General features: G+C 37.8%; 1 protein-coding gene across 2 annotated transcripts; it reads right to left on the bottom strand.

Annotated features, from left to right (window-relative positions):
* Positions 1-385: 385 nt before the first annotated feature.
* LOC121255729 (TIP41-like protein) lies at positions 386-15,889 on the bottom strand. Of its 2 annotated transcripts, none has more exons than XM_041156216.1 (8): positions 15,697-15,889; positions 14,905-15,090; positions 13,592-13,682; positions 12,852-12,965; positions 12,705-12,764; positions 12,571-12,612; positions 12,056-12,184; positions 386-689 (listed from the first exon to the last, which is right to left on the bottom strand). In XM_041156216.1, the coding sequence occupies exons 1-8, from the start codon at positions 15,834-15,836 to the stop codon at positions 579-581; spliced, it is 873 nt and encodes a 290-aa protein (XP_041012150.1). In that variant the 5' UTR covers positions 15,837-15,889; the 3' UTR covers positions 386-578. The 2 variants fall into 2 exon arrangements, with proteins under 2 accessions (XP_041012150.1, XP_041012151.1); XM_041156217.1 differs by lacking the exon at positions 386-689 and adding an exon at positions 11,465-11,607 and having other exon boundaries at positions 15,697-15,883.
* Positions 15,890-18,189: the final 2,300 nt, after the last annotated feature.

An 18,189-nucleotide genomic window follows, 5' to 3' on the forward strand; every position in this document is an offset into this window, starting at 1 on the left:
ATATAAAAAAATTACAATTGAGAAATATTGGTGAAGTCCAGCACTTCCGAAGTGGGGAAAAAAAATGCGCAAGTAGCAAAAACTGAGAAAAAGATATTACGAGATCTATGAACAAGTAATTCTTCAGCACGTATCTTGTCCTAAATCAACCCATAAGCTGCACCAAGAAGAGAGAAAGATGATTGTGAAAGGAAGAATCCCCCCAAGAAAACACCTCTTAACTTGAAGAGATCCATGCCACTCTTGCCCCTAACGTCTTCATATGGCGCACACATTTTCCTTACTAGAGAAATTTATATATTTCTTTCTTTGATAAAGGTTTTAACAGGTGGCAGCCACTGAGGCAGACATATAACCCAGGCACCACCCTCAAATGAACACTAACTTAAGAAGAACCATATATATATACATCGAGTAGGATCTCGAGCTAAAATATGTGTTACATGCAATGTAGATAACTAAAATATCATAAAAGAGAATTAGCAAAAAAATATGCATATGAGTTAGGATGTTTAAATTCTCCACAACAAGCACACCATGGGAAAATTGAGTCCTTTTGTATGAAGACATGTATCACCTTACAAATTATCAGGAACTTTAAGCTTTTGGGTCTTGTGCTTGATGATCGGAAGCCACTGGCTGATGGTGCATGGATCACTATAAGCAGCAGAATCAGAAGGGTGTCCTTTCTGCACCATATTTGACTAATCAATGCTCCAAGAAAAAAAAAACTTCAAAATTTTCAAGTGCAAAAGTAAACCTGTTTTATTTCTTAGTTTAGTTAAATGAGGTGCCAACGTGGAGAGGATAAACAAAACTAAATTGAAAATGCAAGTTTCAACAATGTCATGTAGAATCAGTCGAAAAAAAAAATTGAAAAATTATGTCATACAGTTTCAACAACGTGTCCTGAATTTACACAATCAAAAGTTCAACCTCCATACTCCACTTCTGCAGAGAGTGAAAATCAGTGAATTATGACTTACATCAAAGTTTCACAGCTGGGATTCAACTCAACTCAAAATAATAAATCTATCCCGATATCACATCTGCCAGTTTTTTTATATTAATTACATCTGCCAAAATTAGAATTCAGAAGCCCCGTAAGATGCAATCTGAAGCCTTGCATGTGATAAGAACTGAAGCCTTAATTTCAGAAATTGGCTGCACTTCTGTTTTGTGCCTGCCTACCAGTTTTGACGAGTTTGAGTGTGGAGTGGTGTAACGACCCGGCCCAATAATTCTAAAGTCGGAATATTGATAATTTTTATTGGGGCCTAAATTATATTTAATGGGTCATATTGGATAAGCCCATGAGCGATAAATTATTGAGGTTGATTAGGAGTTTTAATTAGGCTCCATAACTATGTTAAAACTCATTTATTATTCATTGAATGAATTATACTCTTTTTAGAATTTAAAGATCGGCCATTAGAAATTTATTTCAATTTAAAATATCACTGATTGAAGTCCCTTACGCAGTCTCAGTTACTGCCAATCCTACAATGAATGAACTACTAGATCATATTTTTAAATTCAAATTCTCTTCTTGAGTGATCGTGACCGAGTCCAACTCGAACTCGTCGGCACCCTCTCACAAATCACTCTATAAATATCTCAATTCTAAGTGTTATTTGAAAAAAATCGTAAACCTTCGTAAGTGTAGTGACCGAACCCAAGATACCCAATCTAGCACCGTGCGTGTCCCATGTTCACCACGCCAATAGCTTGCCTCATTCCTCTCACAACATCCCTCACCTTTTCTCTCTCCTTCTAGTTCATGTGATCGATTTCATGTCGGAAATATTAGATTAATGCTGCGAGGTAAGTAGCTTGATCATAAATTAGGATTAACATATGTTAGGTAGTTATATATATTATTATTAAAACTAGTTCTTTGAAAGCTACTGTTATGTACCACGCATGTTATGATATCTGCAAGAACGTTATTCATCATGTTTTATTTTGCATATTATAGTTATGTATGTATACATCTCACGTTGCATAAGACACGTAAACTTTCATAAAATCAAGTGTAAGATAAGAACAGTTTGATAAGATGGTCATTAGATGGATGGTACCAATGCGAATTTATGGGTGGATCTGCAAGCCACGGATCTAAGAATGGTCCACCAAAGCATGCTAGAATACTATTAGCGGCTCTCCTCGCTGTCGCGGGATGTGGGACCAGTGCACAACCATGCACACAAGGTTAAAGCCTCGTTTGGTTGCAAGACTCAGCTAAGATCAACTCAATTCAGTCTAATTTTAATCTTAGTCTAATATTCAAACACCCAACTCTCAAATTACTAAACTCATTTCAACTCAAAACCTCCTTACACGTGGGACCCACAACTTTTTTCAACTTAACACATCTTTATATGTGGGACTCACAACTTTTTCAATTTTTCATAAATAGTACTAAACTCATCTTAACATCCAAACACATCTAAACTCAATTTAGATGGGTCCCACATAACTCAATACATCTACTCAACTCACTACTATTCATAAAGAACTCAGCTAAACTTAGCTCAGCTCAACATCTAAACGTAGTCTAAGTGTATGGGCCATTATAATAAGTAAGATAAGTTAGATAAGCCAAGATAAGTCATGCATGTTATAAGCATACGCATGAATGATCATGATTTTAAGTTCTCAACATGGATTTTTTTTTATAAGGGCATTCCAATTTTTCTCTCTCCTAAAAAATTCTCTCTCCATACATTTCTTCTTTCTTTGTTTTTCCTGCTGGTTGGTTGTGGTGTGTCAATGACTACATCTCCTTGTGGAGATTAGTGCATTAGTCCAATTTGAGTTACCGTGTTGGTTGGCTTTCATGGGGCTGTGCAGAGAGGTAGTTATTGAACAAAAGGTATTTGAGCTCAGAAAGGAGAATGAAAGGTGGTGGAGAATCACAGAGTAGTCGCCCTGTGGTGAAATACATTTCTTTGGATCATGAAGCCCTGGGGTGGTTGGGTTCAATGGTAAGGGAATGTGCAGAGTCATTGGGTTCTTCAGAGTTCTTGAGAACTCGTCAAAAAGGAAATAATGTGTTAATGGTGAGGAGGGGATACAATAACAATGGCAATTTTATTTTCATCTCGGAGTTTAGGCACGAAATGAGGAAAGGGCTGATAGTGGTGCCGAAAGGAAGGAAGGAAGGGGGAGGGGTGGAGGAATTTTGGAGTTACATTGAAGGAGCTCAGTCCCCCTCCCTCTGTTTCTAGTGTGAGAAACAGAGTAGCTAAAGGTGGTGGTGCTCTAGAGAGTGACAGTGGTGCTACATTGTGGATGGCAGCTGGTGCACAATCATACAGTAAGGTGCTCCAAGCACAACAGGTACAGCGAGCCGTGAGTACTATGGTGCCATGCGTGAACAGTACATAGATCATGCAGAGACGAGGGAGAGATGGTTATGTACTGTTGGGGTCAAATGAGGAAAATATCTTAAAAGTGCTGGGTGATATGGTGCACGTGGAACGAAAGAAATGGTCGCTGCTTTGAGGATAAGGAACGCTCTCCGGACAGTTTTAGAGATTTCTTCTTTCATACTTTGTTGCTCTGGGCCTCTTCTATTGTATGGGATGGAACGAGCCTTAATGTTTTGTACGCTACTATCAGTAGCACGTAGTTTGTAATTAGGCACTTTCTTGTATACTTCCTCTGTACTCGGGTTTTGTCTCTTTACGTGGATCAATAAAACTTCTTTTTATCTATAAAAAAAAAAAAAGATATGGAGAGAAAAGTGGGGACGTTATTAGATGAAATAGACTGGCTGAAACGCAACGCTAAGGGTAAGGAGGTGTTGAGTTTGGGCATGGGCCTTGATGCGGGCTTTAGGGAAGGGCTTGGGCCGTGATTCGGGCCAGAGGGAGATGGGCATAGGGAGAGGGCATGTGGAGCAGTTAGTCTCAACAGGCTTAGAGATGGGCCCTGTTTTGGGCCAGGTTGTAGGCCCAAAGAAAGGTTGGAAGGCAAAGCAACGGCAGACTGAGATTTTGGCCCAAGGGTCGAGTCGTCCTCCGATGGCGTTGATAAGCGCCTCGCTGGCTTCCCCACCAGCATAGAAACAACCACCGGCCGCGAGCGATCACTTTGGTGAGCTGATAGACTCATTCTGGCAGGAGGAGATGGAGGACGGCGAGATGGTACCAGATGAGACCTTGAGGGTTGATTTTCTGTAGTCGTCAGGGGGGTTGTTGCTAGGGAGTGCACAGACTCAGTCGTGTGTGGTGTTTGAAGGCTCAGATGCTGCGTGTTTAGTCTCGCAGCAAGAGGAGGGGCTTTTGTTTGATTACCCATCGCCGTTTCGTGGGCTGTGTTTGGAGAAGGCACAGACTCCGCCGTGTGTAGTGGATGGAGGCCCAGTGGTGATACCTGGGCAGTCAGTGTTGTCAGAGCATGATCCCTGGATACTGAGGTCTGCCTCAAAGTGGGATGGAGAACTTAAAAATTTAATTTGCTCCATTAATTATGATGTGAAAGAATGGAGTAGCGGAAGGGATAGATCGAGAGGGAGGGGCAATATAGTTTGGTTATGAAATCTAAGATTTTATCTTGGAATGTTCGGGGGCTCAATGATCGCAATAAACGCCTTTGTATTAAATCATTATTGCGGATGTGGAAGTGTGATGTGGTGTGTTTTCAAGAAACAAAGTTGCGATGCATTGATAGAAAAATTGTGAGAAGTTTATGGGGGTGCTCATATGTCAGTTGGACTTATTTGGCCTCTTTGGGAGCCTCAAGTGGAGTGTTAATTATGTGGTATAAAAGAGTGGTTGAGTTGATTTAAGAGTGTATTGGAGAGCTCTCGGTTGCGACTCTTTTTAAAAATGTGGTTGATGGATGAGAATGGGCATTTGCAGGCTCCTATGGTCCTAACGTGGATAGGGACAAGAGAAATTTGTGGGAGGAGTTGGTGGGTATATATTCATTATGGGATGTGCCGTGGTGCATGGGGGGTGATTTTAGTACTATTTGATTCCCTAGTGAGCGATCAGGGCACTGTCGACATGTTATGGCTATGGATGAATTCAGCGAGTTCATCTTTGATCTGGATCTCATGGATCTCCCTCTAATAGGGGGCGAGTACACCTGGTCAAACAGGCGAGTTTGGTCGAGATTGGATAGATTCCTTGTATCTCCTTCGTGGGAAGATAAATATCCAAAAGTAAGTCAGAAACGACTAGCTTGAGTTAGTTCAGATCACTTTCCTATCCTTTTGGATTGTGGGGGTATTCACAGAGGGCGTCGGTATATCAAGTTTGAAAACATGTGGCTAACAGCGGATGGGTTTGTAGAGATGGTGCGTGTGTGGTGGTCTTCATATCAGATTATTGGTACTCCAAGCTACATTCTGGCAGGTAAGTTGAAGGCACTGAAACTAGACTTGAAGAAGTGGAATTTGGAGGTTTTTGGTCACATTGACAATCATAAGATTACATTGTTGGAGGAACTGCAAGACATAGAGGATAAAGAGTTATTGGGAGATAATTTGGAGGAAGTGTTATTGAGGAAGGGCATGGTTATGACAAACTTGGAGAGGGTTCTATTGTCAGAGGAGCCTTCATGGCATAAAAAATCCAAAACCCTTTGGTTGAAAGAAGGTGAAAAGTGTACAAATTTTTTTCACAAAGTGGCTATTTCATATTGGCGTAACAATGCCATTGAGTCACTTCAATTAGGTTCTCAGGTGTTATTTTCTCATCCCAAGATAGAAAACCATGTAGTACAATACTATGAGACTCTTCTCACAGAATCGGCTTCTTGGAGGCCGAAGCTTGATGCTTTGCAGTTCGAGGCAATTGACGCGCAGAGTGTGAGTGTTTTGGAGAGATCTTTTGTTGAAGAAGAGATTTATAAGGTCATATCTGGCCTGGCAAAGGATAAAGCGCTGGGGCCGGATGGTTTTTCAATAGGATTTTTTCAAACTTGCTGGGACATTGTGAAAGGTGATGTTATGCAGGTTTTCAGGGAATATCACTCTTTCCAAAAGTTTGAAAAATCCCTTCATGCGACTTTTATTGCTCTCATTCCCAAGAAACACGGGGCTTTGGCGATTGAGGACTTTCGGCGTATAAGTCTAATTAGTAGCATTTATAAGATTATCTCGAAGGTTCTGGCTAACTGGCTTAGCCCGGTGTTGGAATGTATTATTTCTAAGTCCCAGAACACATTTATTCGAGGGAGACAAATTCTTGATTTTAGTACTAATTGCAAATGTGTGCTTGGACTACAGATTACGGGAGGGAGGTTCAGGTGTTTTGTGCAAGCTTGACATGGAGAAGGCGTATGATCGTGTGAATTAAGATTTTCTCTTGTACTTGCTTGAAAGATGTGGTTTTGGGGTTAGGTGGATTGCATGGATATGTCATTGTATTTCAACAGCTCAATTCTCAGTTTTGGTTAACGGCACACCTGCTGGTTATTTTGATAGTTTGTGGGGACTGCGACAAGGAGATCCTTTATCTCCTCTTCTATCTGTGATAGTTATGGAGGCTTTAAGTAGGATGGTGCAGGCGGTTGTTGGGGGAGGTTTCTTATCGGGTTTCCAGGTGGGCAATGGTTCTGGTGACCCTACTATCATCTCACACATTCTTTTTGCAGATGATACGTTAATTTTTTGTGAAGCGGATAGGAGCCAGATTAAAACTTTACGAGCATTTTTACTTTGCTTTGAAGCAGTGTCGGGGTTAAAGGTGAATTTGGGCAAGTCTGAGATGGTTCCTGTGGGTGTGGTCTCTAATATCCTAAGCTTGGCAAGCCTGCTGGAGTGTAAGGTGTCCTCTTTCCCAATAAAATATCTGGACCTTCCGCTTCCGCTTGGAGCAACATTCAAGAATAGAGCTATATGGGACGGGGTAGTGGAGAAGATAGAGAGAAGGTTGGCTGGCTGGAAACGAGTGTATTTATCAAAAGGAGGCTGCCTCACTCTTATCAAGAGTACCCTCTCTAACCTCCCCACCTATTTTTTATCTTTGTTTCCTATGCCTGTAGGGGTGGTGAACAGAGAGTGGAGAAACTCTTCAGGTCATACTTATGGGGAGGCATGAGGGAGGAAAAGAAATTCTATTTGGTAAGATGGAAGACTGTATGTGCCTCAGTTGTGAATGAAGGGTTAGGAGTGTGTAACTTGAGAACTTTTAATAAAGCTTTATTGGGAAAATGGCTTTGGAGATATTATTTGGAGGGGGAGCAATGTGGAAGGATATTATTGATGCTAGATATGGTGTCGCTCGGGGTGGCTAGTGCTCTAAGGAAGTGAGGGGGGTATGGTGTGGGTTTAGGAAGGGGTGACCATGTTTTGCAAATCAAATCCATTTTGTAGTTGGTGAAAGCATCCGTATCAGATTTTGGCAGGATGTGTGGTGTGGAGATCACACATTGGAAAGAGCTTTTCTGGCATTATATCGTATTGCAGTTAATAGGGAGGCATCAGTGGCAGATGTACGTTTATTCTCTCATGGTGCGTACCAGTGGAATATTCTTTTTAATATGGATTTCCATGACTAAGAATTACCTATTGTTTCAGAATTTTTCAGCTTACTATGCTCCACAGAGACAATTATGACACAACGAGATAGTTTGAAGTGGTGGTCTAATAATCACAAGATGTGTACAGTTAAGGCGTATTATAGCATCTTGACAACACAACTTGATATTACTCTGTTTCCTTGGAAGAACATTTGGAAGTCTCGAGTACCTTCTAAAGTAGTTTTTTTTGTTTGGAGTGCTACTCTTGGGAAGATATTGACCACGGACAACTTGAGGAAGAGAAGATGTGTGGTGTTGGAGTGGTGCTACATGTGCAAGAAAACTGGAGAATCTGTGGACCATCTATTACTACACTATGAGGCAACAAGGGTGTTGTGGGATGAAATCTTTTTCAGGGTTGATGTTGCTTGGGTTATACCTATGAGGGTGATGGATTTGTTGGGTTGTTGGTCAAAGATGCAAGGCTGTCATCAAGTGACAACAGTGTGGAAGATGATTCCGTTGTGTATTATGTGGTGTATTTGGACGGAAAGGAATGCGCGTTGCTTTGAAGATAAGGAATGCACAATATCTGAGCTGAAGAATTTTTTTCTCCACACTCTAATGTGTTGGTTTTCCACTATTGTATTACATGGGGATAATGTTCAGGAATTCTTGTCTTTAATTCACCGCTTTTAGAATGTATTTAGGAGCTCTTATGTATACTTTCTGTGTACAAAGGCTATCCATATTTCATTCATATATATAATATCTATCTTTTACTAATAAAAAAAAAGTTCTCAGCATGAAATAGTTTATGAAAAACTTTATGTCCAGTATGTTTACTTTATGATGGGTTTCTTACCGAGTCATCGACTCATTTTAGTTTATTTTATGTTTTTAAACCGCCCTAGGTCAAAATATTTATGATGGTAGAGCTGCATGACATGATTTAGTCCAAGGAGGCGTGACAATAACCTAGATCATGTACAGAGATTTTAAGTTATGATTTTTTTTATGGCACAGACTTTTAAGAAATTTTAATAAACGTTTTTGTGCACCCTCATTTACGATTTCAGTATTTTAATTCAAAACGATTCTATTTATTATAAGGAATCTTTGTACTTGGCGATTCCTTTAGGAAAAAAAACAAATATATTTTTAAGTCAGGTTCAGTGGTAGCACTTCGACTCCTGTGATTTTCTAAGAAAACGTCTTTCTTAACTATAGAGAGCGGGGTGTTACAAGTGGAGCCTAATGGGACATACTATGGAGACACGTCCGACGTCGTTCAAGGTCATCTCACATGAAGTCTAGAGAAGAAAACAAAATTTTAATTCATTAAAGAGTTGTTGGACCATTTATGTGCCGTCACCTAATCATAATTTCCTGGACTTCTTCCATCTAGCTTCCATTTTTTTGAAGGCAATTATAATATTACGCTTGATCAAGCGTTTTTAGGTAGGCTGCAGTTTTCTTTTTTCTTGGGTCATAGCTAGTGTTTTAGGCGCTACAAGTTATATCACTACTGACATTATATCAGAATGTGTGACATACCAGTTTTGGTTTTAGGGTTTATAAGTAATTTTTTTCTAGTAAACTTATATTTTTAGAATTTATATTTTTATGATTATAGTTTTATCAGAATTTATATGTACTTTATCTTTATATTTTCTATTATAGTTGCGATTTATGATTTGTTAGAGTTTTGTTTTAATAAGGATTTCTAAAGTGTATCAGATTATGTACTACGGTTTTGTTTTGAAATTTAAAGTTTAAATTTTTCTTCTAGTCACCGAACCTCATCACTTTGTTAGCCTCTGTTGAGAACTTCAAACCACCCAACCCGTGTGTTTCTCTCGGTGATTTTGTTTGTTTTGCTAGCGTCCTAGTGGAACACCAACTCTAGTGCCGTGTATTCCTCTACTCATGCACGTCTATGCTCTTCTAGGGTTTCTCTAATTCTCTATCATCTACCATTATAAAACGTGCTTACCTGTGCATGAGAAGACAAACTTGTGAGTTGCGAAAAACCCCTGTTGCCGAACCAGTGCCGTCGCCCCTTCTCCTCGGTGGCCACCTCAAGAGGCGCCGAACCTCTCCTCGACGACACAGAAGCCGCCGACCCATAACCCCCCGTCGAGCCACTCATTTTTCCGGTAAGGCCTCGGCCGCCTCAGCTCTCTCTCTCTCTCTCTTGGTTTCGGTTTAGTAGTTCCTCTCTCTAAACTCTCTCTCTCTTTCTCTCACTCGGCGCCGACCACCATAGGAACCCTCAGTCGCGCCGCCGGTCACTCCCAGCCACCAGCGCCGCCATCGCCTCAGCTCCTCTCCCTCGGTGAGTTCCTCCATCGCAGACCCTCTCTCTATCTCAAACTCTCTGTGTTTTTGGTTGCCATGCACTCGGGTTCTTGAAGAACCCGTGGGTTTCTTTTTGATGGGCCTTGGGCCTTAGGCCCGTATGGGGTTGGGATGGGCTTATTTTCCTGTTTGGGCTCATATTGTACAGTATTATATTTATGGGCCAGAGTTTTTAACCCTTTTTACAGACTATAATAATGTTTAATTGAATATGATCTTATTTTATTTCAATAATTATTTTAGTGAAATTTATTGAGTTTAATATTACTAGTTGAGTTATTAAATAAATGTAGTTAATTAAAGGTTCTTTTTTTTTTAATAAAAAAAAATGTTTAAAGAATTAGAAATATGTTTTAAAGTATAATGTTAAGTCTAATATTTGAGTTAAATTTCCTTTGTCAATTTAGTAAGATTTTAATAAAATTTCTATGTTAAGAATTTAGTGGAATTGGTTAAGTTTCTTATAAGATTTAATAATTATGTTGAGAAATGAAACTTAGTTTAAGAATTTAAGTTTTTGTGAATTATTTTAAAATAACTCGAGTATTTCTACTAAATTATAAAGTAGTATTTTAAGTAATTTAAATACTATGAATTATTGATTTTAGTGTTAAACAAATATTGGTTTGACTATATTTTAGAATTTCGAATTTAGTTAAGTAAGATATTAGTATTTATTTATTTCCAAACAATTTGGTGATAGTTATTTATTGAATATAGGTCTCAAGTTACGAAGTATTATTCAAGAAGAAACGCATCGAGGTAAGTAAATTTGATCATAAATTAGGATAATCACAGTTAGCTTATATGTATGTATTATCCAAGCCAGTTCATTGATAGCCACTATTTATGAACCGCTCATGTCATATGCAAGCATGTCATCTAGCGTAGCATACGACCATGTCATTCCGCATCATGGTACCAATGCAGTTCAGTTCAGGGTGGATGTGCAAGCCACGAACTCAGCCGTGGTCCACCATAGTATGCCAAAATACTATCAGCGGCTCCCCTTGCGGCCGCGGGATGTGGGGCCGGTGCACAACCTTGCACACAGGGTTAAGTGTGTTGGCCAGTCAGATCAGTCTGTTAATTCAGTTAAGACAGTCATACATAGCATAAGCATCAGCATGAACAGTCATTAATTTTTTTAAGCTCAGCATGAAAGTTGTTATGAAAATCTTATGTTTATTACGTTTACGTTGTGATAAATTTCTTACTGAGTCATCGACTCATTTTAGTTTGTTTTCATGTTTTTAACCACCCAGGTGAAGATGATGATTACGAGCAGGCAGGCCAGGAGTAGAAGGAGCATTTATTTTTTTTTTAGTTCAGACTTTCTAAAATAAACATGTTTTTATGACATGAATTTATTTCAGTTTATTTCATTTAATGTTTTGGAAGACAGTTTTATTAGACATTTTTTCCGCATAATAAAAGTTCAGTTTTTTTTTTAAATTATGAAATTATGGAATCTATTACCGGATTATTTTTATGGAAAATACGTGACACTCCTAGCCTAGGGGAAGGGGGTGTTACAGAATGCCTCACTGGAAAGATTGCTTAGGCAAAAGAACTAGAGGATGGCAGTTGTTTCTCTAAAACATACACAGCCGTTCCTACTTGTTCAATAGATCCTACACACAACAGATTAGGACCTGCTGTTCATAGTTCCTACTTGTTCAATAGATCCTACCCCCAACAGATTATGACCTGATATTCATACTCCAAAAAGACATGAGAGAAGACTGTGGGCTGGCACGATAAGTATTCCTGTGGGAAGGGGTACATGGAATTTTAAAACATTAGAAGCTTCTTATAAGAATGAGAGAATTTATTTATATTCTAACCAAATTATCCCTTAGAACATCCAGAAAGTGGCAGGAGCATCTCTTTGACTCTCCACTGTCTCCAAACACTGATAAATTACGGAACTTGTGAAAGATGGCAACTAGACAAATCATTCAAATACATAGACTTTTCTGAAGAGCAGAGACTAAATAACAACTTTATCAGCCTAACTTGACCAGAGAACGTCATGATTTTGCATAAATGCTCCTTTTTGTTTTTTGTTCAGATGAGAGTATATCCTTGTGTATTTAGGTAGCACCCTCACATCTATTCATTAATAATATTATTAACTAATGAAAATAAATAAATATTTTGCAGTAAACGCATGCATGCAAGTTAAAATCCTCGCAAACATGAAGAGACAACTTACAGCAGATAAAGCTTCAAATGTCGCTTCTCTCCAGCAACTTTCTCGAAGAATGATGGGATTTGCACCAACTCCAAAGATGCAATGCATACGAGTGTCCCTTAGTCTCATAAGCACTCCATCAACTCTAAGCTAGAAGAAGAACAGAATCACGCTAAAAAAGAATATTATAGAGTTGGAAAAACAAAAAGAGAAGTTATAGCGATGGACTATGGGCCTGATGACCCTTTCAACCCCAAAATTATGGGCTGGGAGGTGAGACTGTAGGTTCAAATCCTGTGCATGAGCTAACTACCAAAAAAAAGAAAGTGAAGCATATATACCTCCCATGTACACGGGTTGTCTACAAGAGTATTCCTGTATAATTTTTGGAGTTTACTAGAACAGAGTATTCCCTTTAAAAGCTTTTTTATTTATCAAACAAGAAAATACTGGCTTGATGAAAAAACATTATCAATAAAATTATTTACATTAGCCATCTCAAGTTGAAGTGTCATAAACCAAGAAAGTCGACTCACCCAAAATCGTAGGAGAAGAAACCAACAGCTTGGCATGACTCTCTAGGAAAATAAAAAAATAACATGATTAGTCAATCATCTCAAAGCTGGGAATAAATCATAGTGATCAAAATACGAGGAGATTGAAATGTTACCACTTTTACACTTAACAGCGAAACTCCATTATCAGCCAATTCATCTTCATACAATACTACCTGTTCAGTTATGAGGGCTACGTTGTTCACGTATCAATTTATATTCTAGGAAGAAAATATATGTGCTTCTAGTATCAAGATGTTCACCTCATCATAGAAGAGAATAGGCTCTTTTGATGCTAGTGAAATCACATCAATTTTCTCCTCACAGTCCTCCCAATGCAGACTGCATTTCTGCCGAGAGGTTTCCTCTTTTCCACACTGACCATACAAAGCAGCACAAACCACAAAATGTAACTATTATTTCAAAAACAATAGTCAAAGCCAAGATGAATACCAAGAAAAATTTGGAAAATGTTATAATTATCCATTTCTATTATCAGAAAAACGTTAGTTTTACATTAAAAAACATGAAAGAATAAGGCCCTGTTTGGATGTTGAGCTGAGTTGAGTTCTTTATGAATAGTAATGAGTTGAGATGGTGGAGTGAGTTTTGTAGAACCCACTTAAGATGAGCTTAGTTGTGTTTAGATGTATTTATGGGAAGTTGAAAAAGGTTGTGGGTCCCGCATGTAAAGAGGTATTGAGTTGAAAAAGATTATGGGGCCTACGTGTAAAGAGAAGTTGAGTTGAGTTGAGTTGAGTATAGTGATTTGGGAGTTGTGTGTTTAGATGTTGGATTCAACTTAAAACTAATTTTAGTTCAGTTTAAATCCCAAACAGGCTCAAGAGAAAAGAATGCAAGGGACGGGAAAGGGAACTCATTAAATTATGTAAAGCATACAAAATCCCAATATATGAGAAAATTCAAGACAACTCTTTATAACATGAAATCATCATTTTGGAAAAGGTTTTGCATAAATCTAGAGAAAAGAGCAAGCACATACCTTTTCTGTATCTATCTCAAATGTTTCGCTTCCCGAATATGGTGTTGTGAATGTATAGTCATAATCTAGTATCACCTGCTGGGAGGGCTTGCTGCAAATTCACAAGAGGTATTTAATACAAAAGAAAAAACTGTCAGCAAATACTTAGGCCTCGTTTGTTTTCATAGTTTATCTCAACTTATCTAATCATTACAACTTTTGCAAATTTCCACACAAAATAAAATAAATAATTCAACTTTTTCAAATCTCAAAAAAAAAATAATATTAAAAAATATATTCTAACAATATTTTATTGAACTTGTTAACTTTAATCTCAACTCATCTCATCTCATCTGCAAAAACAAACAAAGCCTAACAAAAAAAAAACTGTCAGCAAATGCTGCTGTGTAGACAATGAGATTGAATAGAAAGAAAAAACCCAAATAAGGGGACATACAATGTCACATACTGAAGTAGGTAGGTGACTTAACAGTCCACTTAAACAATATTTTTTCAAGACTTGTACCGCGAGTTGATGGTTAGAAAATTTGTGGAAATTTAGAGATATTTTTATTAGTGAGAGAACAATCCAATCATGAGGAACGAAAATGTTATATCCATAGAATTCAAATAAAATATCATCCTTTAATATGCTTATACTTCAGCAAGGACAATCTTATGGAAATTGCAATGACTCAGGGAAAACGCTAGCCACATATGTGCTATAACCCTAAACAACTAGTCAATTTGAAACATGCCTAGAATCACTTATAAAGTCCAATTTCACCCAGTATGTAGCCAATGTGTTAGCACCCATGAATACCTTTGTAACCTACTCTCTCTGTGGGTTATTCATATTCCCAATGTGGGACTCGGGTGTTGCACACTCCCCCTTTAAAATTCATGATGTCCTCCCTAAGGCAATGTTGTGAAATGCTCCAGTATCACCTGACCAGCCTTACTAAGTGGCTTTGATACCATTATTAACAACCCAAGGAAAGTACCAACCACATCTCCGCTATAACCCCAAATACAGTAATCAATTTGAAGCTTCCCTATAATTACTTATAAAGCCCAGTTTAGTAAGTACCCAATGCAGGACTCAAAAACCATGACTAACTTTACAACCTACCCACTCTACGTGGGTTATTCATATTAACAGTGTGGAACTGAGGTGTTACAATAACTTTTGAAACATCATCCATCTTTATAAAGGCATCACGTTAGTAAGAATCTAATGTTTGATGCTATAATAGTATGGTTTGATGCTATAATAGTATGACTGAAGCAATTAGATCTACAAAGAAAAATTATACATAGAAAACCTAGCTTACCTTCTGAATTTCCATTTCGCTGCTGCAGGGACTTGAACTGGAGGCAATGCCTCCTGCTTCCAGCCATTTAGAGCATCAAATGAATTAAAATGAATTTTGATGCCACTCTTCAGATGTTTAAGAACCAAAGAGCTCTCCCCAAAAACCATTTCTGGCAAGTGAGAAGTCTTAAGCTTCTCTTCCCACCTGAAAGCACAACATAAAGCATCAATACCTAATACCTACCTGGAAACTTAGGAATCATATACTATTAACATATAAAGTTTCAAACGCCTCCGGAAACAAGAGTCCAATAAATAACACCAGTGTGTTTATATGCCAATTTCCACAAAAAAAAAAAAAAAAAAAGGTTTTTGTTCCGATGACTGCCGAATCAACGCCCTAACCCATGGTAAAGGCAGGACTCGACGCCTGGTCTGTGTCACAATACCAAAGATGTTACCCTCTGAACTAAGCGTCACCTTCAATTTCCACATAACCAATTAAATTTCCCCCTAACATTTTAATCACATTCAAGAAAAATTGATAGATCACTGCTATTGGATGAATTGAAAAAAAAAAAATTGGCTAAACTTGAAGAAAAAAATATATGTTTAGCACGGATTTAAAGTATATATTTTACATAAGCCTTGGTCCTGATGAACAATGGACCGTCAAACTAAGAATATAAAATGAATTTTCCTTTAAAAAAATGGTTCTGAAAAATAGTTTGACAGTGTAATATCTACAAAAACAGATATTTCGAAAGTAAAAGGTTGCGAATTTGAAACTTTGTAACAAAATTTCACTCACAGCTGGAGGCTGGAGGAGTTGAGGATGGAGCGCTTGCGAGACTCAACCTCCCAGCCATGGATGTGCAGGCCGAAGCGACCGTCGGTCAGGGGCACGGCCCCGGCGGCTTTGAGTTCCTTCTCGTCTGTCTCCACTTCCATTTCTTTCAACGGTTCCTCCGGTTGACTGCGGGGGCTGTTAAAACTTGGAGCTGACGATGGGTTTAAGTTTTGGGTTACAGAAGGGTTGGGTTTGGGACTTTAGGCCTACCATAAGCCCCTTCCAAACGGGTGGGCGGCTAGACCTGGAACCCCGTTCGGATTTGGAAACCCGGGCATTAGGGGCGCGGACGAAATTAAATTAGAAAAAGGCTTATTAAAGGCCCGAAGTTGAGAGTCAGAGAGATAAATATTTGTTGCGGGCCTTGCGGCCATGCAAATATGTCCTAAAGACGTCTCAATGATTGCTAGAACGAGGCTCCCAGATGCATGGCCTCTGAGCCCATATGATCCGTCGAGGACGGACAAAAATCCCAACACACTTAACACGCAGCACGTTAAATTCACTCCTGCCTTCACAAAATGTAAGATTACAAGTCCAAAAGTCGTTGAGCTTTAACATATGATTGTTTCCTTCTTTTTTTGTTTTAGTCATAGAATAGATTCTTTCTAGCTGTCTAATCGAACTTGCTGATGATAGAACTAGATAGATAGATCATGTGAGCCCTATAATACTGCCAGTAGGTTTTTGAAAAATGATAAACACAACATTTTTTGCAACTGTATTTTATAATCATGTTTTAAAATAAGATGAATTATTATAAAATAACACTACTTTACAAAAATACTCTCATTTTTATATTGTGTTGTAAAAATTATTCTGAAGAGTGTTGTATGTCTATCATTACTCATTCGATTGTCATTCCCTCTTCATTTGAATAATGCTACTTTAATCCACGGTAAATTTATAATCATTTCTTGTCATAATATAACACATTTTAAATTTCTATCTATAATAAGAAGTTATAGTTTACGTTATGTGCACTATATAAATTGGTGCAATTAAGAATAATAAACTCTTGATCAGGATTAACGTACTCTAAGACCCTATTTGATAATTAGATAAAATGAGATGATTTCAGATGAAAATTATAAGTTTAATAAAATAGTATTATAATATTATTATTATTTTGAGAAATAAAAAAAATTGAATTATTTATTATATTTTATATAAGAATTTGAAAAAATTATAATGATAAGATGATATGAGATGAAATTATTTTTATATCTAAGGGAGACATAAATAGATTAATCGTGCATGCAAGGTATCACATGACAGTACTGTTGCATGCGAAACAGGCATTCGTGGATGATCATGTAAGAGAAACTTGACAGAAAGTAATAAAAGCAACCACCCAAAAATCATATATATATATATATATATAATTAGTTTTTGATTTCCAAAAAAAAAACGAAACATCTCAGAAAAAGTTTAACTTGTTGGTCAGGAAGATAGGAATATATTTTACGAACCACCCGGCATGGTGGCATGCATGTCACCTCCTTTCTCTGTCTGACAAAGCAACTTTAATCAAACGAGCCATAATGGTCCATCAGTTCTCGTCAAAATCACCATCATAAAAATAGGATTGCCATCATGAATAAAGAGAAATTCAGAGGAATGGGGTTGGAGTACTTTGGCTATTAAGTGTAGCTTTTTGTTGACCAAGACAATACGAAAACGATGAAAAGAATAATGACAAAAGGAACGTCATTCAAAAGAAGGAACTTAGATTTGTCTCGCACTTTTGCTAAGCACGTTGTTTATTTCTGATTTGATCAGGATTAGAATAATTTACTTGGGTAGTAGGTATTGATCATGATCATCATTTCCTTTACCTGCGAGAAGTCTCCAGTTAATTATTCGATTACTTTCTTCGACATGTCGTCTGGTTAGAGAGAAGCAGTGAAAAAGGCGTCGCGACAATGCTAAAAGTGAATGTCGACACGAGTTCCCCCCACGTCCCAAATACAACCCCCCCAGCCCCTGATCTTTCTTCTATCCGTGCTTGAAAACCTCATAATTAATGGATAAGGGTAATTTGTACCTTCTCTTTCTGGGATGAACTCAAGATCATCAACAGCAGAATAAAGGAAGGATATTATACATGCATATATATTGTATATTGGTCATCACAATAACACCTTGATCAGTTTCATTTCCCACAAATTAATACGAAGGAAGGAAGTTTACCTAATGCCCAATTCCTGATCCTGCCAACTAATTTGAATTGTGTTAAGTTACATCGAACTTGTTTATTAGCCTCCTAGCTATTGATAAATGTTGTTCAAACTTTCAACCCAAATCTTTGATTTTTTTTATTTTTTATTTTTTATTTTTTTTCAAATCCTGATCGAATCCTTTCGTCCAAAGATTGTCCTATACTTTTAATTAGTCTTTTGGTCCGATAATTTCTATGCCTTTTAAAATGGTCAATGAAATTAGGGTTAGGTT

This window comes from Juglans microcarpa x Juglans regia, chromosome 3D (assembly GCF_004785595.1).
Source record: "Juglans microcarpa x Juglans regia isolate MS1-56 chromosome 3D, Jm3101_v1.0, whole genome shotgun sequence".
Taxonomy (NCBI): domain Eukaryota; kingdom Viridiplantae; phylum Streptophyta; class Magnoliopsida; order Fagales; family Juglandaceae; genus Juglans; species Juglans microcarpa x Juglans regia.

Coding starts and splice junctions, on each gene's coding strand:
- LOC121255729 (XM_041156216.1), bottom strand. CDS start 15,836: ATGGAAGTGGAGACAGACGAGAAGGAACTCAAAGCCGCCGGGGCCGTG. Junction 12,765..12,851: donor CTATTCTCTTCTATGATGAG/GTGAACATCTTG, acceptor ATAACTGAACAG/GTAGTATTGTATGAAGATGA. Junction 12,185..12,570: donor TTCTTCTCCTACGATTTTGG/GTGAGTCGACTT, acceptor TTCTTCTTCTAG/CTTAGAGTTGATGGAGTGCT.